General features: G+C 42.9%; 1 protein-coding gene across 9 annotated transcripts in view; it reads right to left on the bottom strand.

Moving 5' to 3' along the window:
* Positions 1-27,083, bottom strand: part of Ptk2 (protein tyrosine kinase 2) — a 172,316-nt gene that overhangs the window by 19,101 nt on the left and 126,132 nt on the right. For 8 of the 9 annotated variants that reach the window (XM_051159553.1, XM_051159546.1, XM_051159547.1 and 5 more), the window contains 4 exons: positions 15,550-15,661; positions 8,444-8,530; positions 3,476-3,613; positions 1,231-1,362 (listed from right to left, as the gene is read on the bottom strand). In XM_051159553.1, the coding sequence (XP_051015510.1) occupies positions 1,231-1,362; positions 3,476-3,613; positions 8,444-8,530; positions 15,550-15,661 (469 nt within the window). Of the gene's footprint in view, positions 1-1,230; positions 1,363-3,475; positions 3,614-8,443; positions 8,531-15,549; positions 15,662-16,194; positions 16,527-27,083 lie in introns of those variants that run through there. The other variant, XM_051159555.1, reaches the window with a different exon arrangement.

Here is a 27,083-nt window from a genome sequence, read left to right as displayed (position 1 = left end):
ATTTAGGACCAGAATTGGATCCTGTTCTCTCCTGTGCCTTGTCTCTTAACAAAAAAATGCAACACTAGTGTTTTATATGATAAAACACTAATGACCAAAAGTAACTTGGGGAAGAAAAGGGTTTATTTCAGTTTGTAACTCTTAGGTCAGACTAAATCAGGGCAGAAGCCTTGAAAGCAGGAACTGAGGCAGAGGTCATGGAGGAGTGCTACTTGTTTGTTACCCATGGGTTGCTTAGCCTGCTTTCCCCCACCTCACCCCAAGGGTCTGTCTGTGTAGCCTTGTCTGTCCTGGACTTGCTATGTAGACCAGGCTGGCCTCAAACTCAGAGATCTGCCTGCCTCTGCCTCCCTGAGTGCTTGGACCACAAGTGTGCACCACCATGCACAATTTAGCCTGCTCTTTTATACTATCCAATACCACCTGCTCAGGGACTGCGTTGTCCCCAGTGAGCTTGGCCCTCCGGCATCAATCATTATTTAAAACATGCACAACAGAGTTGTTTACAGACAAATTTTATGGAGGAATTTTCTCAACCAAGAGTCCCTCTTCCCAAATAACTCTAGCCTGTGTCAAACCAACATAGAACTAATCAATAAGATTTCATTGAATAATAACTCAGTCAAGGCATGGGGAGTCAGGTTTGGGTCCCCCAGGTAAAACTACTAAGAAAGACTTTGTGGAAGCAGCAGGAACCTTGGTTCTTTCCAGCCACATTTTGTTCCTAGGGCTATAGGGCAGGAGGACCAAGTCTCACAGGCCCCTAGCACTGAGGCAAGGACACAGCACTCCAGAAAGATTGGACAAAGACCTCTCTGGTCAGCAAGAGCTGCCTGAAAGACAGTTCTTATTATGGCCCAGATGCATCTGTCAGACACAGAAGCAGGGGTAGGAGGCAGAGACTACTTACAGCCACGTGAGCACATGGCTACAAGGCTGAGATGCAACATTTTTACCTTCACACTAACACTGAAGTCTCTATGTAAACAATGCAGTAACGAGAAAAAACAAAATAAAACAAACAACAATAAGAAAAAACACCAGAGAAATCTAAGCCATAATGCACTATAAAATTTTGAAAATGAATTCCTAAAACGTCATCAAAACCAACAGCTAGCCCATGATGGCAAGTGTTTGGGACCAGATGTAAGCCTTTTGTTTTCAGATGGAGTTTTGCAGCAGTGCATGAGGTAGACCTGGATGGGGTTAAGTGCTCTGCAGGGTGGTTACCAGAAATCGTTCTTCCTTCTCCAGCCAGCGCTGGTCCTCTTCCATTTCCTGCTGCTGTCGGATTAGCCGCTCTTCCATAAGGTGAGGAGGAAGCACCTGTCCCATCCCTCGAAGGTCCAAAGCTGCTGAGTCCTGAAAGGGACATTACCAGCAGAACATTCACTTTCCCGAGTCTGCTCTCGTGTTCCTACTTTGTGCTATGGGTCTTTCACCATTCAGCCAAGCAGTGGTGGACACACAGCCACTCATACCCCAGCTGCCTCTCTGAAGGCTGAAATTTACTGTGTTTGTGTATGCATTGCTTTTTCTTTTTCTTTTTTTTTTTTTTTTTTTTTTTTTTTTTTTTTTTTGGTTTTTCGAGACAGGGTTTCTCTGTGTAGCCTTGGCCATCCTGGACTCACTTTGTAGACCAGGCTGGCTTTGAACTCACAGCGATCCTCCTGCCTCTGCCTCCCGAGTGCTGGGATTAAAGGCGTGCGCCACCACGCCCGGCTGCTTTTTCTTTTTCTTTTCTTTTTTTTTGTTTTTTGAGACAGGGAGGCTGTTTCTAAGTAACAGCCCAACACACAAAAGAATGCAATAGCACTTAAGAGTGAAAACAGGGAAACAACTGGTTAACAAGAAGAGCAAGCTGAAAACTTAAACAAGAACTATATGTGGTGGCACACATGTCAACCAGCACTTGAGAGGCTACGGCTAAAGGAATAGGAGTTCAAAGTCAGTCTGCACTCCACCATACCGCTTCACAAAAACACAAGAGGGATGGCTCAGCGAGGAAAGGCGCTTTCCACCAAGCTGAGAGGCCTGAGTTCAAAATCTAGAACCAAGCAATGGTAGTAGAAGAGAATTAATTCCATAAAGCAATCCTCTAACCTCCATGTTCACGGTATAGCACCTCCCCCATCTCCCAAAACACACACACACACACACACACACACACACACACACACACACACACACACACACAACAACATACAAATATACACCAACACTCAAAAGGATGGAGGATGCAGCTACATCATTAAGAGTGCTAGTCTAGCAGCATGAATCCCTAGATTTAACCTCCAGAGCTGCATGAATGCTATGGTGGAAAAGACCTTTAATCCAACAACACTCAGGAGGTAGGAGCAAGAGGACCAGATCAAGGTCATTCTTGGCTATATAAGGAGTTTGAGCCAAGAGTCAGTCTAAATAAAGATAAATTAAAAATTTTAAAGGGACATGTTCAAGGAAAAAGTACAAATAATTATAAACATTCTTTTAAATTATTTTATGTGTATGTGTGTTTTGCCTGCATGTATGTCTGTGCATCATTTGTGTGTGACGTCCAATGGAAGAGGGAGTCAGATCCCCTGGGATTGGAATTGTTAGTTGCTATGTGAGTGCTGGGAATCAAACCTGCGTCCTTTAGAAGAGCAGCCAGTGCTCTTAAGCACAGCACCACCTTTCCAGCCCCTAGAGAAGTTCTTGGATTCAAATAAACAGTATTATAAAAGTAGTTCTTAGTTGGACCAGGAAATTTGTTTATAATGTACACAGCCCAAAGAACAGAGCTGGGTCGATATTTTTTCTTAGCCTCATGTGTATGCAAATTACATTCAAGTGAGGATTCTACTTTCCAAACAAACTAAATGAGCCATGATTATAGTACTTCTCTGTAAGTATTCCTTTTTTCATTTGGACACTGCTAGGGATTGAACTGTAGGCCTTCTACATGCTAGGAAAGCTCTCTATTACTGAGTTAAATCCCCAAGCCCTGGCAACTAAACAAAGAAACAAACAACCTACCATAAAACCATAAAAGATTGAGTAGACAGGGCAGCTTAAATTTTTGTTTTTTTACATTTTGTTATCATTACCATCATGATGTGTGTATGCCCATACGTGTGGATGGGCTCAGAGGAAAACTTTCAGGAGTTGGTTCTGTCCTCCCACAGCGTGTATTAGGAATCAACTCAAGTTGTCAGGTTTGCTCTGATAAAGTGCTTTTATTTGCTAAATCACCTATCAGTCTTTGTTTTGTTTGAGATAAGGCCTGGCTATGTAGCCTAGGTTGGCCTCGAACTCACAATCCTCCTACCTCATGTGGAATTCTTAGTATGGACTGATACAACTGGCTCAGTGGGGTACCTAGATTTTTAGAATTAAAAAAATCACAATCAAGTAATCTCAGATTTAGAAATAACAGGCGACTTAAAGCTCACTTTGTCCATTAGCTGACTATAGTCAAGAACACACTGTTTACCTCCACACTGGGCTGCCACATGGACATCTCCTGAGGTCTGTGATTCCACAATTCTGTCTGGTCCAGAAGAGAAGCCTGGCCAGGGTAAATGCTGCCAGCCATGGCTGGGATTCCATGGGAACCAGGGTAGCCAGAGACCTGTGAGTGATTCAGGAGGGAACGTAAGCTTCTGATAAAACAGCTTCTGCTAGATACACAAAACCAAACAACTCCCATTAAGAAGAACAACACCGTAGGCAGAACAGGCCCCAGATCCAAGTGTCATCCCTTGAACATGTCTATTCTCTGACCTGACAAAAAAGACCTTGTAAATGTGCCTATAAATCATGGACACAACTGCAGCCTCAATTATCTGAGTGGGTCCAACATAATCACCAGGGTACTCAAGTACAGAAGCAGAATACTGAGAAATGGTCAGAGAGCCAATAATGCCAACTTTGTATTTAGAATAAACATGGGAGGTGACCAGGGGCTCAGAAATACAGATAGCTGAGAGAGCATACAAATGAGTTTGTTTGTTTGTTTGTTCTGTCCTGACCCCTACCCCTGAGCCCCTAATAGGGTTTTGTACCCTGGCTGTCCTAGAACTCATTCTGTAGACCAGGCTGGTGTTGAACTCAGAAATCCACCTGTCTCTACCTCCCAAATACTGGGACTAAAAGCATACATCACCATTGTAGTGTTGAGTTTTGTTTAAGATAAATTAAAAAAAAAAAAAAACTTTTATTAATTTCCATGTTGTGCTTCTGTGAGAGTATATCAGAATGCAGGTGCCCACAGCGGCCAGAGGCATCAGATCCTCAAGTTGGAGCTACAGGCAGTTGTGAGATGCCTGACAGAGATGCTGGAAACTAACTGGAGCCTTATGCAAGAGCAGCCATGCTCTTGAGGCAGCTCCCCAGTCCAGAAATGGATTCTTAAAGAAACTTTCGGGAAAGGGAATTTTTAGCTTCTGCATCAGACAATGAATGAATCTGAGCATATCACGGGAGACAGTCACTTCTGGGGCTGGGGTATAGCTCAGTTGGTAAAGGTTGCCTCACAAGAATGAAGACCTATTTTGATTACCAGAACACACGTAAAAATGCAGAGTATGGTGGCACATACTTGTAATGCCATTAATGGGAATCCCTAGGGCTTACTAGCCAGCCAGTCTATGCTAACCGGTGAACTCTAGGCCAATGAAAGGAGGAGATAGATGGCATTCCTGAAGGTGACACTCAGGGTTGTCCTCTGAACTCCATACAAACCTGCACACACCAAACAAGTGTGTGTGTGTGTGTGTGTGTGTGTGTTTGTGTGCGTGCACACACACCCACACATCCCATATAGTCTTTAAAACATTATTTTACTTTTGAATTTGTACATCATGGAATTTGTACTCAATGTGACTATTACTGGATAAGATGATAAGAGGACATCTTCAAAACCCTTAGAGACCTACAGAATATGGCATTTAAAGATTTTTTTTTAAAAAAATTACTTAAAAGATTCTTTGACAATAAGACAGGCTAACTCCTGGAAACACCCAGCCTACTTCAAAGATGATGAGCATCAATGAACCTCCTTATGGAGATGGCTTCAAATGCGGCAAACCAGCCACTGGGCAAAACGTCCTTGTTTCTGCCACAGACAGAATTCTGCCTAAAAATGGCAAGCTTGGATACAGGCAGAGTCCATGTCCAAACTATACTAAGGCAGGGTAAGCAAGTCCTCAATAGTTCCTGCCTCACAAATATCTGTTAGATATACTGGGCCAGAAGGCCAAAGATGATGCTCCAACATTATAGAGAGCTTTGGGTGACTGTTCAAGCAGCAAATTGTCTCTGTCATCTTCTCATTTTGAGAGCTGCTAACTTGCACTTCCTGTCTACTCAGATAATTAAAGGTCTAGATAGATGTTTTAAACTGATAAAGATGATATGATAGATATTGATTTACATTCAGAATTTAGGCGCACCAAAATAAGTTTCTTCTAGGTTGCCAAATACAAATAGCCAAAACATATTAATGTAACTGTTTTATGGTTCTTCTTGCTGTAGGTAGTTTATTTTATATATGTAAAATAGAAATGTATATATATAAAAAAGAAAAATAAAGGGGAAGGGGTTGGAGAGATGGCTCAGAGGTTAAGAGCACAGGCTGCTCTTCCAAAGGTCCTGAGTTCAATTTCTGGAAACCACATGGTGGCTCACAACCACCTATAGTGAGATCAGGTGCCCTCTTCTGGTGGGTAGGTACATATGAAGGCAGAACATTGTATATATAATAAATAAAAACATCTTAAGGAAAAAAAAAAAAAAAAAAAAAAAAAAAAAAGGTAACAGGAGCCACAGTATAGTTGCTTCATGTTCAATTCCAGAATTTTTTCTAACTCAACACCATCAACATAAAATACCTGTAATTTTAGCACTTGGAAACTAAAGCAGGAGGCCAGGAGTTTGAGGCCAGCCTGGATTTTACAGTGAAGGCCTGTCTCAAAAACAACAAACAAAACAGAGCACAACCCCACCAAACAGAAGAGCTGGACATGGCAGCACATAGCCTAGAAGCCTGGCACTTGTGAGGCAGAGGCAAGAGATCACAAGTTTGAGGCCAGCTTGATATACACAGTGAGTCCCTGGCTACATTATGGTCACATATTGAGATCCTGTCCCCAAATTTCCAAACATACCAGGCGTGGTGATGTACACCTTTGATGGTGGCACTTGACTATGAGTTCCAGGCCAGCCATGGTTACATAGTGAGACTGTCTCAAAACCTCAAAAAAAATTCCAAACAAACTTATTCTCAAACAATAAAAAACCACAACAAAACTCCAAATACTTTTCTCTGGTGAACAAGAAGATGATAATGGTGGGAGGCCATGTTTTCTACTTTTGAGAGTGGTGACTACAGTGCTGAGAGAGAACCTTCAGAGGGACATGGTGATAACACTCAGGCAGAAGGAAAGCAGAGGGTCTCCTGAAATGGCTTCTCTGCAAACTGAAAGAACAGAGAGCAGACTTAGGATGCCATCTCTTGGCCTGAGTTGCCAGTTACTCTGTTAATGAGATGAGATAAATGCACAGTGAAACACACATTCCCAAACACCAATGCATCCTTCAGTAAAGGCTTGTGCATATTTAGGTCTCTGGGCACTGGCAAATGCTCTAACCCCCCAGCATCTAATAAATGAAAAATCCTATTGGATACAAGTGCTGCACTACTATGGTTTTCCATTTTTGTACGTATGTGTGTGTGTCTGCTTGTCTGTATGTGTATCAACTGTGTACAGGTGCTAGAGGAGGCCAGAAGAGAGGGTGGGATTCACTGAAACTAGTTACTAGAATTTGTAAGCTGCCTGATGTGGATGTGGGAGCCAAACCTGGGTGCTCTCCAAGAATAGTAAGTGCTCTTAACTGCTGAGCTATTTCTCCAGCCTCTATAACCATATTTCTTTTTCTTTCTTTCTTTTTTTCCCCCGATAAAATGTGATACATTATTAACAGAACTTTCATACATTTTTTACAAAGAAGAGGTCTGTGTAACTTACAGACGTTTTCTAAATAACCCTTAGGGGCTTCCAAAGTAGTGGGACCAGACAGTTATAAACATGTCCTCGAGCTTGTCCAGGTTTCCTGTATGCCTGTGATGACCTGAAGACTGATGGCTACCTCAGAAAGCAGGTACTGCTGCTCCAGCTGTCTAATTCCCCATCAGGCTCAGTTGAGCCCTGGATGTTCTCCAGGTGGTTGTACTATGTACTAGACCCAGACCTCTCATCAGTCAGAAGTGAGTCTGTCTGCTTTAGCCTCTCAGTGCTCTGATCATTGTCCTGGTCGGAGTGCCCGCCCTTTTGCTGAGCTGCAACACACTGTACTATGCACTCTTCCAGAAGGAGTAGAAGACTTCTCTTTCATGTTCTAAGTGCCTAGATAGTAGATGAATGAACTTGGGGACCTATGCTCCTTGTTCCAGAGGGTAGCTATCCTGAAGCTGTGCCTCCCAGCACACAGGCCTTACCAAGAGTTCCTAGTGATGGGAATCTTCTTTGGCTCCACATGAGAATCAATATGTGGGGAACAATGTGCTGACTACAGAGCATGAAACTTACCCAGTAACAACTGTCCTAGACTACCACAGACTTACAGCCTTTTGTTTTCTAGTCAGCACCTACCTTCTCCCCTGGTACCCTAGGACCAACAGCTAAGGCTTTTTTGTCCATATTGGCCCGATTCTTTAGGTAATCCTGTGGAATATCCTCAGCAAACCTTGTAATGAGGAAAAAACTGACCCCAAAAGCACCCCCACCCCACCTCACTTACATCAAACTCCACAACATCAAAAACACAAATATACCTCTGCTAGCCAGGTAACAGGGGTCATAAGGGTGATGACCTCTAGGGCTAGATGACTGGCTGGGAAGGGCACAAAGATGCCTCCTAAAGAATGGGGCCATGGTATAGGTGTAGACATGGTAGTGTTGGCATTCATTAGTAATGGGGCCTTCTAGCAGGGATTACAGCTCAATGTTAGTGAATGTCATTCCCTTGGCTAACCATTCTCCTCCTCAATGGCTGCTTCAAACCCACAACTCCTCCTCACTCATTTGTAGGGAATCTATCTCATTTGCCTTCACTTATATTTAATATTTGTCTTCTGGAAAAACTACAGTTCAATATTAGCCCTGCCTAGATGTGTCTATGGCTCCACCTTGCCCCTTAGAGGCGGGTGGCAGTGAATGGGTCTCATACAGCCACAGGCACTGGCCTGCTGCTTTAAGACTGATGGATGTTGTGAGAGGTTAGAAGGGTTCCTGTTCAAAATAACCATCCTCAAGGCAAAGACCAAGGTGGCTAGTGTCTTAGCTTTCACTCACCAAAATTACTAGAAAAACCAGAGAACAGAAATGAATTCAAGGTTCTTCCCACCACACAAGTGCTGACGAGCCAAGTAGCATGTTGTATATCTCTGACACTCATATACCTGGTAGTGATTGCTCTGGACCATGTGCTGTGGGCTGGGATAAAATCCTTCACTGGACCTCGGGCTAGGATAACCAGGTCTGCTGGGCTGTGAATAAATCAACAGAGCATTGTAAGGATGAGTCTTCCGATTCTGAAAAACCAATGGCTTACAGTAAAGAAATTGCTCATACAACTTGGTTGAAGAAAATGATCAAAGGAAGTGAGATACTTCAGTAAAGGAAAAATCTTCAACAACTGATGCTTCCCCACAACTTACCTGACAGATAACGCAAAATGACTCACGGCCTAAATGTAAGAGGTCAAACTAATACAGTATTAGAAGGGAACAGGAGTAAATCTTTTAAATAGCCTAGAGTAGGAGGTAAGCAATGTTTTCTTAGCTATGACATTAAAAACCCAACAGATTAAGGGAAACCAAATATAAAACTTATATTATCAAAATAAAAACCCTTTGTGTTACAAGTGACACCATAGGAGAAAGGCCAAGCTGAAGACTGAGAGGCTTTTAGTGCAACAGAGTTCCCACAGGTAAGTGCTAAACTAAGAAGCCATCTAATTTAGAAGCTGACAAAGCCTGTCACTGCCTCCTGAGTACTGGGATTAAAGACATGCACCACCAAGCTCAAGGCCAGCCTGGTCTTCAGGACAGCCAGGGCTACCCGAAGAAACCTGTCTTTGACTATACCCCCCGCCCCCCCCCCCCAAAAAAAGTGGACAAAGCTGGCAACACAGACCAGACAAGGATGTCCTAGGCTATACAACAAGACCCAAACATGCGAGGGACTTGAATAGACTCAAAGGAATAAGACTGGCCAGAAAAAGGTATCTAGCACCTTTGGGTGGTTCCAAACTACAGTGAGTGACCTGTATTCTGACCTCCAGGATAGTAATCAAAAAGACACAAAACAAAAGTGAGGCCAGCAGTGAAAGAATGAGCTCGATGTACCACTGCTGGGAATATAAAACAGAGCAGCAGCTGCTATGCAGAACAGCAGGCTGATCCCTGAGAAAATGAAATATAGGATTACTGTATGATCCAGCAAACCCAGAGAAATGAGAACGTAAGCCCACACAACACACACATAAATGTTCTTAAGAACACTGTTCATAGCTGGGTGTTGGTGGTCCTAGCACTTTGAAGGTAGAGGAAGGTGTATTTCTGAGTTCACAGCCAGCCAGGCCAGGCAGGCCTACACAGTGAAATCCTGTCTTGAAAATCAAAAAAGAAAAGGGGATGGGTTAACACTCTCATAACAGCTAGAAAGGGGGAGCAATATCTACCAAATGATCAGCAGATAATCAGAACTAAACAGCCAAGGAAGGTTGATGGAGTAAACTGACTGTGAGATAGGCTCCTGAAGCCAAGATGGGGCAATAGCCATATGGTAGCACCCACTGGCTTAAATGTAGAAAGTGACATAGAAAACACAACTGTGGCTTATACAGTGTATCCTGCACACACCGAAAATAGATCATTCTGCCAACAATGTGGTAAAGCTGTATCACCACCCTGACCCTCCACTTTAAATAGGCTCAGGAAAGTCAGCTGTGCCACAATTCTACTCTGTTAACAAATACATTTATACCTCAGGAAATAAAAAGATACATGGAAGACATCAGTATGAACAAGGCAAAACCTCTACTAAAACCACACAGTGAGCCACATTCTTTGTTCTTTTTTTCTTTTGGAGACAGGGTTTCTCTTATAGATCTGGCTGGTTTAGAACTCAGAGACCCGCCTGCCTCTGCCTCCCAAGGGCTGGGATTACAGCCGTGCGTACCACACCCGGCGAGTCACATTCTTTTAAATTACTTTCAGATTGTTTTATGTGTATGGATATTTTTCCTACATGTATGTATGTGTACCATGCTGTGTCTGGTACCCTTGTGGGTAAGAAGGAGGCATCAGATCCCCAGGGGCTAGAGTTACCAATGAATGTAAGCTGCCATGTGGGTGCTGAGGATCAAACTCTGGTCCTTTGCAAAAGCAACAAGCACTCTTAATTCCTGACATTTATCCAGAATGAGTCATTCTTTTTTGTTGTTGTTGTTGCTGTTGTTTTCCAAAACAGGGTTTCTCTATGTAGCCTTGGTGATCCTTGAACTCAGTGATCCACCTGCTTCTGCTTCCCCAAGTGCTCAGATTACAGGCATGCATCACCATGCTCAGCTGATGAGTCATATTCTTATTTTTTTAATTTTAATTTATTAATTTATTCATATTACATCTAAATGGTTATCCCCTCCCTTGTACCCTCCCATTTTCCCCTTACTCCCCTCCCCTATGACTGTGACTGAGGGGGACCTCCTCCCCCTGTATATGCTCATAGGGTATCAAGTCTCTTCTTGGTGAGTCATACTCTTAAAGTGAGCAAGATGCTATAGCAACTCTGCCCCCAGGCCTCTGCCTGAACCGGCTCCCTTCTTATGCTCTGTTGTCCTGACTGCTAGGAGAGACAGGAGAGTGACATAGCCACTTTCTTCATCTGTGTCACTGTGTACTGTAGAGCAGCGGGATCTCTTTACTACCTCCATCAAGGCAATCTTGGGTTATCATACAATTTTCCCTTGTTAAGATAAAGGATAAAAAGGTGACAATCGAAGTTGGAGCTATGGAGCTGGCTGGTGCCTTCCCTCAAAGGTGTACAGGACCCAGTTAAGTTTTCTGATGACCACAATAGCTATCATAGAAGTGGAGGCCTAAGGGGTGATTCTGGGAAGTGAGACAGGACCAACTCTGTCATGTACATTAACACAAGCTGGAGAGATGGCTCAGAGGTTAAGGAGCACTGGCTGCTCTTCCAAAGGTCCTGAGTTCAATTCCTAGCAACCACATGGTGGCTAACAACCATCTATAATGAAATCTGGTGCCCTCTTCTGGTGCTCAGGTGTACATGCAGGCAGAACATTGTACACTTAATAAAAATAAATATAAAAAAAACCAAAAAAAAAAAAAACCAAACAAACAAAAAAAAAAACAAGTGGTGCTTTTCCTTGTTTACTAATTAAGCTTTTTTAAAAAATTATTTGTTTATTATGTATATAGTGCTCTGCTTCCACATATGCGTGTATGCCAGAAGAGGAGATTAGATCACATTACAGATGGTTGTGAGACACCATGTGACTGCTGGGAATTGAACTCAGGACCTCGGGAAAAGCAGCCAGTGCTCTTAACCGCTGAGCCATCTCTCCAGCCCCTAATTAACATTGTATAATATTGACTGTTGTGAGAGAGAGAGAGAGAGAGAGAGAGAGAGAGAGAGAGAGAGAGAGAGAGAGAGAGAGACATACACACACAGACACACACACACACTGACTCACACAGCCATGCAACTAGAAATAGAAGACTAGTTCTCTGTGTGCTGGAGATGGAAGATATAATTTAGGCCATATTTGTCAGACAAGTGCTCTACTACTGAGCTAGCTATATATCTCCAGTCAGAAAAGCACCATGCCCCTGAAAGTTTTTCAGCACAACTGTGAATATTGTTTCCTATTAATGTACCCCAAATCCCTAAATGAATGTTTCCTAAAACCAAGGGCCAGTGTGGAATCTCAACTTCATTAATCTGCTATATTAAAATTTTTGACTCTAGCTTTTATTTTTTTTGTTGCTGATGTTTTGAGATAGGGTCTTGATATGTAGCCCTATCAATATGCTCTCAAACATGGTATCTTCTGCATTAACCCTGCATGTGGGTGGCAGGCACGAGCTATCATACAGTGCTTCTATCGTCTACCTTTGGTGGACTATTTACCTATGTGTGATCCTGTCACATTCCACGAGCCATCTAGAAAGCACCAGTTCTCTAAGTTATACAGAGCATTTCAGCACGACACAGTCTACTAGGCAGGATATATTTCTGTGAAACACTGTCCTCCAAGTTAACATTGTGCCACCTTTATCAGAGCAGCTGTGACTACTTGCAGAACCCCTCATGGTCCTGCTTGTAAATGTACTGTCATTCAATGGGTTCACTCCCTCTGCACCTGCCTACAGGTAGATGTAATTCAGATCCTGCTGCACATGGCCTTGGCTGTGGTAGAGAATATAGTATGGAAGGATAACTGAAGCTTCTATGATAGTGTGGGACATGAGAGTGATGCAGCTGTTTTGGGGTCACCTATGCTCCTGTAATCAGCTTCTCTCCATATTCTGTGGGTAAGACCAATATATTGCTTGGATTAGCAAACTGGACTTGGTCACTGCAGTCCTCTCTGGAGTGAACAGATGTTTGTTTGCAAGTCCCAGGAAGTTAACACAACATCTTCTAACAATCACGTGTTAATGCTGCCAAGAAACCTCTAAAACAGCTATCAACCTGGAAATTATCATGGTCAAGGTGCTAAGTTTTTTCAAGACACAGTGTTTCTTTGTGTAGCCCTGGTTATCCTGGAACTAGCTCTGTAGACTCGGCTTTAAACTCATAGAGATCTGCTTGCTTCTGCCTCATGAGAGCTAGGATTAAAGGCGTGGTGCACCACCACCACCACCTACTAGGTTTTTCAAAACTATGATTTTTGCTTGAAAATTCATGTCTTAGGAATGGATTTCCCTGAAGTAAGGGCGTCACTTCCTGTACTTTTTAAATAAATACCCACCAAATTCATCAATCTGAACAGCATATTGTTCTCATGCATTCTGGATAGCCGTTCACTCAATACTGTACCACTTCAGAGCCATTCTTCCATAAACTTGTGAGTTTTTCTTAGTGTATAAGTATAGGGGTAGAGATATTGTGTTCACTGGTGAAGTTTGGTGACACTGACTGATGCTTGTTTAAGGTGACAACATCCTTACTCACGCAATTGTCAAAGCAGTAAAAGAGGAAATAATTGTTTTGGGGTGGGGGAGGTTGAGACAGGGTTTCACTGTGTTAGCCTTGGCTGTCCTGGGCTCGCTTTGTAGACCAGGCTGGTCTCGAACTTATAGAGGCCTGCCTGCCTCTGGCCTCCCTGAGTGCTGAGATTATAGGTATATGCCACCATGCCCAACTAGGAAGTAATTCTTGGTGTACCTAGGAGCCGAGCTTTGGTCTCACAGGCCTATGTAATGGTTACATGAGTGTGTGAGGCTCTATCCCAACAAAAATGCAATAAACTGAATCTGGGGCATATGCTGACCTCTGTTTTTTTTTTTTTTTTTTAAAGATTTATTTATTAAGTATACAGTGTTGTCTGCTTATGGGCCAGAAGAGGGCATTACATTATAGATGGTTGTGATCCACCATATGGTTGCTGGGAATTGAACTCAGGACCTTTGGAAGAGCAGGCAGTGCTCTTAACCACTGAGCCATCTCTCCAGCCCCCCTGGCCTCTGTTTTAAACAAATAAATGGGAGTGGGAGCAGTAGAATCATGAAGAATGCCTCAGAATGTGAATCTGGAAACACCAGTGGGAGAACTGGCTATACACAGGAAGGATACCTAGAAATTTATGAGCTACTCCTACTGAAACCCAAAAGTAGCCAAACCACCTCTAATGAGTTTAATTTAAAAAGTCTGTCAAAAGTGAAAATGTAAAGAATACAACAAAGTACTAAGAAAAGTTAAAGATACCCAGGAATTGGCAGTATAGGCTCTGTGGGAAAGTTACTCTTAACTCTGAGAAATGCTACCTGGTACATTTCCAACAATGTCTCCAACAGGCAGGAGTACCAATACCTTCATTCTATAATCTAAGAGAATGAGATTTAGAGGAAGGGTACCATATACCTTGTCATTAATCTGTTACTAGCCAAGTCTCAGATGAAGCGACTTGCTTGACCCCAGGTCTGAGAAATAAGTGATTTCTCTTGCCTCCCAATATAGGATAACTCTGTAGTTGTCACATAATTAAAAGAGGAAATCGGGAGGCTGAGGCAGGAGGCAAAAGACCAAAAGTCCCAAATCAAATTAAAACAAAACCTCAAAGGGTAAACAGCCCATGGAGGGCCAAATGTTCTTGAATAAAGGGTTGGTGCCTTTTCTGTAGGTAAAGAAGGATTTTGTGGTGGTTAAATTTGGGAACAACACCTGGTTCTTCAATGCCTCTCTCAAAGTACCACTCCCTCAAGTGGTGGGTTTTGCCCTTTGTGAAGGGCTAGGTCCAGAGGCTCCCTGGCTTGTAGATTGCGTTGGGCTCACATCACCTATGCTCATTTCTAGGGTGTGTGAGGTTCACTACTTCATAGCTCAACATGGGACTACCATATGACTTCAGACACTGTGATAGAACACCTAGTACAATACTGATATGGCTCCTGTGTTAACACATTCCTACTTTTCAAAAGAAAATAAAGTGGTATCCAACTATATTTTTAGCTAACCAAGCATATCATATAGCAGGGGACAACTTTTTAAAATCCTGTAGTTTTTTTTTAATTTTCAGAAAAGGTCTGAATTGGATTTGTTGTTATATGAAGTGTCTACCCCATGCAAACCCAAAAGGATGTGAAGACTTTTTAATGTATGTAAAGTGACAAGGGCTACCTGCTGTCCCAAATCCACAACCACTGCTCAGCTATTGTAAAAAGGCAGTGGTTTTCCTCCCCCAGCTAGAGAAGAAGAGAGAGAAAATTTGGAAGGGACAAGAGAAGGCCAGGTGCCACATCATTCCAGGCGTGACAAAGGCTTAAGAGCAAATGCAGTATCTCGTCCAGTGTGTAGCCACTAGCCACAAGCCACAAGTCATAAGCCAGAAGCAGCACACAAAGCTCCAGCAAAACCAAAACAAAAGGGGTGCAGGTGGGTGGAAGTGGACTTATTTAAAATAAAGCAAACCCTTAGTGCTCGTGGCCTAGTCTGGAGTTTAAAATGCTGACTGACTAGGATCTCCAATTCTCTTGCCAACAAGAGAAAAAGGCAAGTCCCACCTAAACCTCCTAGTAGCACCACGAGGAGGGAAGGGCAGTTTCACATTAAGTCTCTCACAGTCGCTGGCTTCCCCAGCTTCCACAGGGTGAGCAGCACATTAGGGAATCTACAGAGAGGAGGGTGAGTAAGTTATAGCACCTACTCCCCTAATGACTCGGGGGCTCACTGCACAGACAACAGTGTCTACTCCCATAGATGGCAGAACTTAGTTCAAGAGGACCCTCAAAGCTGGGGCAGGGACCTCCGCTACCTTGGGTGGTGCTTCATCAGACCCTCCGGAGTCCCAGGACACGGTAGCCTGTCTTCTGGACTCCATCCTCATCCGTTCTTCTTGCTGCACCTTCTCTTCCTCCAGGATTGTGCTGGAGAAACAACACATTGTGTTAAGGGAGCTGACAGCCAATCACTCACCCGACTCAACCAAGGGACACAGAGACAGATACAGAGAAAGGAACCTATACACACAGGTTTCTAGCCTTACACAAAAGGATTCTAGAAAGGCCATGGTGCCAACCAGTGAGTCCACTTTAAAAAACAGCCACAGGAAAGAAAGACACTGGTAAGAAAAAGACCCTGGTGAAACAAAGGCCAGGCAAGATGAACTGTATAAACACTGGAGTTTACTCTGTGCAAAACAGAAGGACTCTGAGAGATTCCCAAGCACCTCTCTGTCAAGCAGCTACATGTCTTCAGCAGACTGCAAGAAAGCAGACTCCCACATAGCTCCAACTCACCACCAGAACATGGTGATCAATTTGCAAGAAGCCAAGATCTCCCCACTAGCTCAGTACAATAGTGGATTAACTTTTGCATCAAGAAATCAAGGAAAACTGCAGCAGTACTTACAGGCACTTCTAAAGTACTGCCTGCTCTAAACTGGAAATGCCCCACTTACCACCACCAGGCTGCACAGCGGCCTCCGCGGCAATGCGGTCAGCGTCTCAGTCTTGGCTGTGTGCCATCCTGTAAATGCCTCAGAATGCAGCCCGGGGAGCGTGGCCTGCCCCCCTATTCCCCACCGCCTCCTCAGGGCTTGGTAGGTGGCAGATCTTTGAAATCTTCGTCTTAAGTGTGGAAACAACTGGCTCTTCCCTCCATGCCTGCAACCTGGAGTTCTAATAATGAGGCTCATTCACAGATTCTGGCCCTTGGCAGCCAGATGCTGTAAATAACCACCCAGAATTACTCAGGAAACAGTGACATCAGCTGCACAGACTCCTTCTAATCTGGGAATCTGCCTGACTGTTTAAAAAGACATTCCTGCCGGCTAGCGCCTGGAGCCTGCTCCTCTCAGTCACCTCCCAAATCAGGAAGACAGACAAAATTCATTCCATAGCTGGTCTTGAGTCAGCAAGCCGTCACTGAAGCAGATACTAAGGAAGGTTTTCTCCTCAAAGGAAAAGATCCACTGCCTCTTCAAAAAAAGTTTCAGTCACAAGGCCCATCCTCCCTCCAAGGAAGACTGGCTTCCCTATGCACCAGTTAGGAGGAGCAGTAAAACAAACCCATATACACCAAGATACTTGAAAATTATCTCAGCAGCACAGGATGTAGCTCAGTGGAAGAACACTTGTCTACAAATGTGCAATGCCCTGAAATCAATTCTAAGCACTATTTCTCTTTACAGGCTATCCATAGAGAGCTGTGAAATCCAAGAAGCTGTTTTGTTTTGTTTTTCAAGACAGGGTTTCTTTGTGTAATAGCCCTGACTATCCTGGAACTCTCATTGTAGACCTGGCTGGCCTCGACTTCACAGAAACTTGCCTGCCTCTGCCTCCTGAGTGCTGGGATTAAAGGTGTGCACCACTACACCCTGCTCTAAGAAGCTGTTTAAATTGGATAAAACTGTGACAGCTGTTTATCAAGCAATGTCCCTACCAGCCAATGGCTATCTCACACACAGGTTCAAAGATCAAATTAGAAGCTTGAAGTATAAACGGGCAACTATGTCTTGGCAAATTCATTTACATTCCTATTTCTAAGCATGTAGTCAACTTTCACAGGCTTGCTACACCACCACTGACACATGTCATTGTATGCACTGCCACGCACAGAACATGCACGACCTCAGTAAGAGTCAGCACAGCTTCACCGGCTCCACGAGCTCCCCAGTGGGAACATAAACAATTCAACTTGGGTTCCCAGATCACAGATGTATTGTAGCTCACAGGTCCAGGGATGACTGGGGACCTGTGTAGAATAGGTCATTGTCTGGGCAAGGGAGCACTGACCTGGGCTCACAGAGGCAGGCCACTTTCTTGGAGGAGGCCCAGTTTGAAACTGAAGAGGAGCACATTCTGGTAAGATCTCCAGAGCCCTGCTCTCTATCGCCAATACCAACAAAATCAAGGTTAAAAAGCAAACACACACAAAACCAAAAGTTAAAGTCTTTCTTTTACTTCTTAAATCAAACTAAAACGTAGATCAGCAGCAAGAAGGGTAAGTGGGACCTTTCTTTCAAGCAATAGAAAGTTCCCATGGCCTGCTTTACATGGTCTCTGAAACAGGTCACCTGATCTACTGTTCACCAATCTGCTGAGACCTCAAACAGGTGTGGTGAGGTCCTTTGCGATAACGATATTCTCGGGCTCCACCAGTCTCTTCTGTCCACAGTTGCTGCCCCCTTTTTTTGATCACCTTGAATTTACAGCCTGAATCTTTCTTTCAGTGTTTAATCATATAGTGCAAGCTTCCTGCACTGTTCAGGTATGAATCAAATCTTTCTGGGCAACAAAAGACCATTTTCACCCTAGTGAGGCTCCAATGTGTAACCATGCATGCCAGACTTACATCTCAAAGAGTGCCAAGATAACTGAGAAGCTGTTCTTTCCATCTCAATATTCACTCTCACACCAGATATAGAATGTCAAATGCTCATGCAAATCCATAACTGGCTGCTGAGAGAAGACAGGGATATAAATAAACCCTAACGATCTGTCTGATACTGGATGGCTAGCCCACAGATGGGCCCCACAGAGTCGCTCTCTGCAGCTGCTAAGAGTCAAGGCCGCAAAGGAGGATGTGTAGGGTTATGGAGGTCAAACTGCAGCATATTTTCCCAAACTCACAATATTTTTTTTAATAGTGATACATTCCACTGGAAAGCTTTTAGCTGCCTAATGTACATGGGCAATAAGCCCATGGGTTTTCCTGGATGGAGGTTTACAAATTGTTAATTTGCAAATGGATGGAACAAAAAAGCTGAGACGTGGGCTGGAGAGATGGCTCAGTGGTTAAGAGCACTGACTATTCTTCCAGAGGTCATAAGTTCAATTCCCAGCAACCACATGGTGGCTCACAACCATCTATAATGTGATCTGATGCATACTGTATACATAATAAATAAATCTTTTTTTTAAAAAAGCTGAGACTTGTCGCTTAGAAAACATGATAATCATGCCAGCTTATTTGTAAACCACAGCTAGGAAAAGAGTCCAGAAAGAGCAAAGGATAATTTTATATAATATTAAATCTATTTCTTGTTTCCCTCACTTAGAAGAAAACAAACAAACAAACAAAACAAAACAAAACAAAAAACCACCAAAGCAGCCAACTCACTGTCAAGACCACAGAGATATGAGAAATGATCTGACTTTGTGTTTTGGCCTCACTATCCCACTGGCAGGCAGGCAGAGGAATCTTCTAACTTCACCTTCTGGAGCAACCAAACGCATGCAGAAAAACAAAGTGGTCTGCTAGGTCCTTGTTTCCAGAACAAAAAACCAAGTCTATGGCCAAGGATGTTTCATAAAGGTTTAAGGCTACTCAAGTGTTGGTGGTTAGGGCCCAAAGGAAAAGGCAACAGTGGGGAGCTATTCTCCCTAGCAAGTTGTTCCATCATTCACAATCAAGAAGAGCACTGTGATTGAGAAACATAGGGTTTTGGAAAAGACGAACACACAAGTAAACCCAAGTTAGCTCTACACTCCTCCTGCCTTAAAGCCAATAGAAAAGAACTGGAGACAGAACTCAGGCTTCACATGTGCCATCACTGGCCCTATTTTGTCTCTGTAGTATCTATCCTAGTATCTATTACTGTGGTACAAATACGTCTCTTCGAAATTATAAAACATTTATTTTTAAAGATGAAAAAAAAATGTTCTGCCTCATTTGATAGGAGGGAAAATTAAAAAAAAAAAAGAAAAAGAAAAAAAAAAAAGGATTGAATTCCAATCACCCAAAGGATAGGTATCACAACATTTGCTTTGGATACAAACTCAGTCTCTGTCTGCAGTTATTTAAGTGGGTCTGGAAAACACGCCGAGAAAGAGCAGCAGTAAATCCAAAGAAAAAGGCTAGAGCGAAGGGCTTGCTCTGGCAAGTTCACGGGAACACCAGCTCTGAAACATGATCTCTTTACAGTTACTAAACACTGCCTCACCACAAAGGAATGAACATGACCTTTCCACAAACTGGGGGTGTCCTTGCAGGAAACAAGTCTACAGCTTGAGCTGGGCTTGTGAGAGCAGACAGACTGCTCCAGTAGTACTGGCACCTGGCAACTGTCTCTTCCTTGATGATGGTAACTTAGAACAGTGGGAAACAGGCTCTGCTGTTCGCTTGCTGTGTTTTCTAATTAGAGTTATTTTATTTATGTATATGGGTTATTTGTCTACTTGTATGTCTGTTTACCATGCCTGGTGCCTGCGGAAGCTAAAAGGGTATGTTAGATTAATTGGAATTAATGTGGGTGTTGAAAATTGAACTTGGGTTTACTGAAAGAGCAGTTCTATGACCCTTTCTAAGGAGGGAAATCAAATAAAAACCTTCAAAAAATTGAAGGAAGTAGATTCTAATGAAAACTAAGATATTGAAATTAGTAGATAATGACTTTAAAGAAGCTCAAGGACATTAAGAGAAAGCTTGTTTACAATTTTAAAATAAAATAGGAAATGTGAGTAGAAAGAGCCAAGTGGTAATTTTACACTAGAAGGTACAGTATCTGAGATAAAAAGCTCAATAATTGGTAGGACATAAATGACAGGAAATTATAGAACTTGAAATTATAAACGGAAAGACAGAGAAAAAAGAACAGAGGAGAGGACAGGAGAAGAGGAGAACACTGACTCGATAGTATCAAGAGTTTTAGCCTGGCGCACGCCTTTAATCCCAGCACTCAGGAGGCAGAGGCAGGTGGATCATTGTGAATTCCAAGCCAGCTGGGTCTACAGGGCAAGTCCAGGACAGCAAAGGCTACACAGAGAAACCCTGTCTCGAAAAACCAAAGAATTCTAGCCATCTGTGGTGTGGGTCAGGCCTATAATCCCAGCAGTTGGGAGGCTAAGGCAGGCAGGAGTTCTTTGAGTTCAGGACCATATAATAAGTTCTAGGACAGCTTAGTCAACAGAATAAGGCCTTATTTCAAAAACAAAATCCAGAACAAGTAAGCAAAACAAATCAATTGAAATAACACGTAACTGGAATCTACAAAGGAGAGAGAAATGGAACAGAAAAAAACCCTTAGAATATTTTTAATACCATACGTATGAACATGATGTGTATGTGTGAGCACATTGACTATGAAACATATCTGAAGGCCAATTCTGTGGAGTTAACCCACTCCTTCTACCTTTATATAGGTTCCAAGGATTGCATGGGAAGTTAATACACTGGCTGGGGATTCTTTATCTTACTCAGAAAAACTTATATTAAGAAACAATGGGGCTGAGTGGAGAGAGAGATGGCTCAGTGAATAAAGCAGCCATCATAAAGTATGGGGCTAGTGATCCCACAGCACTCCTAACACATACAGAGGAATAACACAGCATCTTGGGTTAGACAATGGTAACTAGCCTCTGCAGCTTCATGAGCTTGTGAGCATTAACTCCACATAGACAATGAGATGTTAAAGACGCATGTTACAATTCCTAGTATTAACACTGACATCAAGGCATAAATTTGAGAGAGTGAGTGAGGGAGATGTTGGCTGTAGAGGGCTTTTCTTTTCTGCTCAGGCTTCCTTCCATACCCTCTCATAGGTTCTCACCATGTACAGTAGGTTGGCCTAAAACTTGCAACCCTTCTTGCTTCCACGCCAATGTGCTAGAATTACATATTTGACTTTTCCTTTGCTACTCCTAAATTCATGTACTTGTTGTCCCACTTTTCCATATACTTTCATTTTTTTACCCTGTTGCCAAGCTCAAGCACAGCAGAAACCACCTAGAAAAGACCCGGACTGTAGGCATAAGCTTATGATGTAATTCAAATGCTGATTTCTGCAATATCCCATGCCCTAATCTGGTTGCAATCTTCTGAGAATCTCCTGTTTCAATGCTGTGTAAACACACTGAACCCTAATTGTCTCCTGGTATGCCAATAAAGGAGCATACAGCATACAGTAGTCCCCTGCTGAGCAGGGGAGAAAATAGGGCTGGACTTCCTGTCAGCCAGGGGAGGAGGAGTTAGAGGAGGAAGAAGGGGACTCAGTGGTCCAAGAGACATCAGAAGGAGGGGAAGCATGAAAGCTACAAAATGCAAATATCCCTGGGATGAATGCTAAGAGGAAACCAGATTAGCTTAGAGGGTTAAAAATAGATTGATCACTACTTGGTTCTTACGCTGTATCTTGTTTAAATATTATAAAAGAGTCTTAAGTATTTGTGTGATAGCTGGATTAAGAGAAACAGAGGAGCTGGAGAGATAGCTCAGAGGTTAAGAGCACTGTGTGCTCTTCCAGAGGTCCTGAGTTCAATTCCCAGCAACCACATGGTGGCTCACAACTCCCTCTATACTGGAATCTGATGCCCTTTTCTGGCAGCCAAGTACATGTGCAGACAGCATTCATACATAAAATAAACAAAATCTGACACACACACACACACACTTTTATAAAAATAACCCTAACACCCAGAAACTTTACTTTCCAGAGGAGAGAGACATTTGTGTCTAAGAACACTCACTCTGATGACAAAACTCAGTACACAGTATGAAGACAAACTAAAGAGTGTGGAGAGAAAGAAAATGGCAAAAGAACTACAGTAGCTTCAGCACATCAGTTTGACAGCTTCACTGGGGTTCACAGGATACTTTGGGTAGTAGATAGCAAATGTGAGTCACAAGTAAGATACCACTCCAGCAGGCCAGAGGTCTCCTGCTACATAGAAAACAGCCATCGGGAAGTGATCTTAGCAGAGATTAAGTATAGGACAGATGGGGAAACGGTTAGGGACAGGTGCACTGTGGCAGTGGTTCATAGAGGGTAAAAGCAAACCTTGACTCTGCCCTTCTAGGAACTGTGTAGTATAAGACAAGCCACATGACTTCTAAGCCTCAGACGCTTCAAAAACAGGCAAGAGTGTCTTCGGTTGGCCTGTACAATCCAAGTAAGCAGTACCCATGGACATGGTCTAGAGCAGCGGCTCTCAGCCTGTAGCTCATGACCCCTTAAGGGGTCTCATATCAGATATCTTGCATATCAAATATGTACAAGTCATAACAGTGGCAAAATTACAGTTCTAAAGTAACAATTACTTTATTATACTATAACATGAAGATATATATATATATATATATTTTTTTTTTTTTTTTTTTTTAAATGAAGAAATATTTTAAAGGGTCACAGCATTGGGAGGGTTGAGAATCACTGGTCTGGAGCTATGGGAGTACTCAGGAGTAGATCCTGTATAATCTAAGTCTCAGTGTCCTCAGAACACACACAAAACCACTATAGGGGCAGATAACTAATTAGAGAAATACTATAACTGTTTAGGAGTGGAAGAATCAATGACAGGAAAGGAATTAGGTAAGAAACATAATTTTTAATGGGAATAATTTAAAATTTGCATACAATTACTACTAAATTCAGATGGACTTTATATTTTATTTCTGGAAAGGCTTAAGATGCTGCAGGCATTTGAGGAAATAAAAAAGGCTTAATGGAAAACAGAAGACAGATTTTTCTTTTTTCTTTTTCTTTCTTTCTTTTTTTTTTTTTTTTGAGACAGGGTTTCTCTGTGTAGCCTTGGCTGTCCTGGACTTGCTTTGTAGACCAGGCTGGCCTCGAACTCACAACGATCCATCTATCTCTGCCTCCTGAGTGCTGGGATTAAAGGAGTGTGCCACCACACCTGGCGAAAACAGACTTTTCTTATGGATATCTGCTTCCTAGATGATGGTACCTAGGAAGAATCCGTTGGCATGAAGACAAAGGAGGTGCTGCTGAGATACCATCTTTGAAACTGGAAATTGGTTTAAAAAGTGTATCCCCTACTGTTAAGTCAACAAAGGCACTAGATTCAAAACTTGCCAAGGAGGACAAATGGGGGACCACACAATGTTAGAACATAGGTTTAAGAGATTGTATAGTTGTTCCTGTACCGGTAGCAAGAAAGGCTTGCCTTAAAATTAACTTAAATTCCAGCATACTGTCCTAAGAGCACCATACACCCTAACTTTGGATCTGAAAAAGCTTTGCTATTACTACAGCCTTGCAGGCTGACAGCATGTGTTTACATCTGCACATGTAAGGTTTTGATAAACTGTCTCATTTCATCCTAACAGCTATAGAAGTACTCAGGAGTAGATCCTGCTCCTACAGGAAAGCTAAGGAACCTGTCACAGCTTTAAGTGTTTCTTGAAAAATTTGCACCCTCACCCCTCTACAGTTACCCCTCAATTAACTAGCTGGCACTACCACCCAGCAGCCTCACAGGCCAACTGAGGTTCACAGTGAGTTCTTGAGGTGCCTTGTGGATATAAGATACAATATGAAAAAACTTTTTGCCTGCAGCCATCAGGCTAAGTGACAAAGCTGAGCAGCAGAGCCTCACAACAGAAAGTTGAACAGACTCCAAAGCCCAACACTACACATCACATATACATCTCAAAATTCCTGCAGCCTCAAGCTGAAACCAAGGCTGTGGGGCTAGAGAAACAAATAGCACATTTATGTGCCCATCGATAACTTTGACATGAAGATCAAAGAAGGTAGAGCATAGAACGGCAGCTCTGGTGAAGCTCCTGACTGCAAATCTTAATCTGGACAGCAAATCTTTTACTTTGTACACTGGTTCCCAGTCATGCCGTATTTGTAAAAATGCACTGTACTGATCAATCAGCATTCAACTCAGTGTTGGTGTGTTTATTCTATCAATAAACCCCAAAGAATGCATTGAGGTTTTTTGGTACAAAGTTAGACTCGTAGTTTTGCTTGTCTATTGCCTTCATTATTTACAAAGGACTTGAAGAACTGAACACAAGCCAAGCACACTGATAGACGGTCTTTATTATGTGGCACAAATGCTTCATTCCAAGACGTCATTGCTAGAAAATGCTCATTTTGAGCTTCAGAAGCTCTTTATTATGGCTCTGTGGCACAGGAAGGATTTTCCAGTATAAATGTTTAATACACATTTTATCTGCAAGTCACAAAACAACAAAAAGCTGGGGACATGTGAAAATTTTTTACTGACCATGTTAAAACACTGCAATTGGGGAACTGTTTGTATCTAATAAAAATGCCAACAGCTAATCTCATTCTGTGTCTCCATGTGTTCACCTCTTGTGAGCATGGAAAGGACAGAAGGAAGACAGCTTCCTTGGACCTCAGGGACCCAGGCAAGAAAGTCTGACCAAGAAACCTTACTAAATCTTGGGCTAACAAGAACCTAGAGGTGCCTTTCTCACTCAGTCACAGTGAATACACAGTTCAGTTATAGATGCTGCAGTGATGAGTCTGCTAAGTGTTCCTTAAAAGTAGTCAAGGGGATAAATTTGGGAACACGTTTGACTTCCTGATGCATCAAAGAGCTACTTCTTCTTTAGTAAAGCCCTGGATATAATAAAAATGAAGAAAACCTCAATAACAGAACTCATTTAATTATTGTGACACACTGCTCACACACAACCCAAGCAAGAAATTGTATTATAAAATACGTAGTACAAATGTTTTATGTTGGTCATACTACAAATGTTCCAAAGATGAAGTCCAACTCCACTGCAGATGTGTTCAATGCGTTCAAGAGAGCCATGGCTACAGTAGAAGCACGTGTGCACTGTGCTCCTGGCAGGAGGTGAGTATGACGATCCCTGTCCTCAAGGAGCCTCAGTCTAGTAGGGAGGAGACATACTAGACTGTGAGCTCCTCGAGGGCAGGAAAGCGCTCCGTCATCTGTGCCCCACACCCATCACCTGGGCATTCCAGGTGCAGCTGGATGGAGCATGGCTAACCCAAGGGAGCTATGGGGACTTGAAGAGCCGGCTGCAAAGTCACAGAAGGGCCAGGGCACAGAAGCCAAGAAAAATGGGAGGGTTCTGCAGGTAGAGGAAGCATTTCATATATATGAGAGTTTGGCCTTGTTATAAGGAAGGGGCCAAGATATCCTCAGGCCTTAAATGTATCCTTTTAGCTTTTGCTGGACACAAAAGGTTACAGGGAGCCAGTGGAAGGTTCTTGAGTAGCAGCAAGACTTTCCTAGAAAGCCATACTAAGCCAGTTACTGTCAGAGAGATGAGAAGGAGCTGAGGGCACTGGAGAAGCTGGCTTAGAGAAAGCTCTGCTTATTGGACAGTATTATTACTGCAGGCAACTTACAGGGAAAGTTTGAGATTTGACAGCAGGGCAAGCCCAAAGCTATAGATGGAGGAAGAAGCAATGCCCGTGAGTGGGATAGGCAGGGGGAAGGGTGAAGATAGCATATAAGAGGTAGGGCAGGGAAATGGCCAATTTAAGTAAAAGAGTTAGAATATCATGTCTGTAAGGAAAGGAGATAGTGAGTAGTCAAGAGGCAGAAAGATCAGGCTGGTAAAGTCAGCAAAGAAGTAGGTGCACAGAGGATGATGGATCTCCTACCAGAAAGAGGAAAATTTCAAGCTAGGATCCGTCAAGATCAAAGGGGAGTTGAGCTAAAAAGCAACCAGCAAAGCAAACAAATCTGCTGAGCAAAGCAGCTGTTAACAGTGACAGCATAGAACAGAAAACAACTAAAGACTCAGGGTTTCAGGTGGAAGAAACTCAAGAGGAAGGACTGGATTCTAAGGCCGGCTATGAGAAAGGCAGTATAGAGCTGTGGCAAGGGGAGCCATACCCAGGGCTGAGAGTGAAGGGGACCAAGATGGTAGGTGGGCTTGTAGAATAGAATCTCACTGCACTAAATGAACATAGCCACCACTGTCTTTGCAGTGGGACTATCGAGCTGTCTAGGATGAGGATACAAATGTGCTTAGCAAACATTGCTCACTGTATAAAATGTCTACTTCTCCTATGGGGCCTGATCTCCTTGATATACTCCCACAAGGAGACTCAATGGAAGATAGCTTCTGACGGTCTATAGCAGTGGTAGAGCAGAGGAGGTCAGTAGTTAGATGAGCATTCTGTCCTTCAATAGTTGGAGATGTTCTTGAGAACAATACAGGCATCAAACAAAGAAGTCTAGGTCAGGGAAGCCCCCTAGATGTGAAATTGGCAGTACATACTGAGCTGAAGTACTATCTGTGTGGTCAGGTTTTACATGTCTGCAAACTATATTAAGACACCATCTCACCAAAGTGCTAGTTCAGTTCAAATCAACTCAACAAAGTTTTCTTCAGTCACTTGCCACCCAGTTCTAACCCCAGCACTGCGCTACAGAAATGAGTAGGACATGGTAACAGCAGTTAGGTTAGTCATACTGGGGACACAGAGAAGCCAACCTGGAACTTCTCAGAACCAGAACCAGGTAGTCTGCAGATACTTCTTTGAGGGACTCAGCACAAATCTGATTTCTGTGTGAGCTTCCAGAGGACTGGTAACTCCTAGAGACCTAGAGCCTACTGGTACCTGGCACAAAATTACCCAACAAACAA

The sequence above is a fragment of the Acomys russatus genome, chromosome 17, assembly GCF_903995435.1.
Source record: "Acomys russatus chromosome 17, mAcoRus1.1, whole genome shotgun sequence".
NCBI classification, from domain to species: domain Eukaryota; kingdom Metazoa; phylum Chordata; class Mammalia; order Rodentia; family Muridae; genus Acomys; species Acomys russatus.
This window is presented reverse-complemented; position numbering and strand designations above follow the sequence as displayed.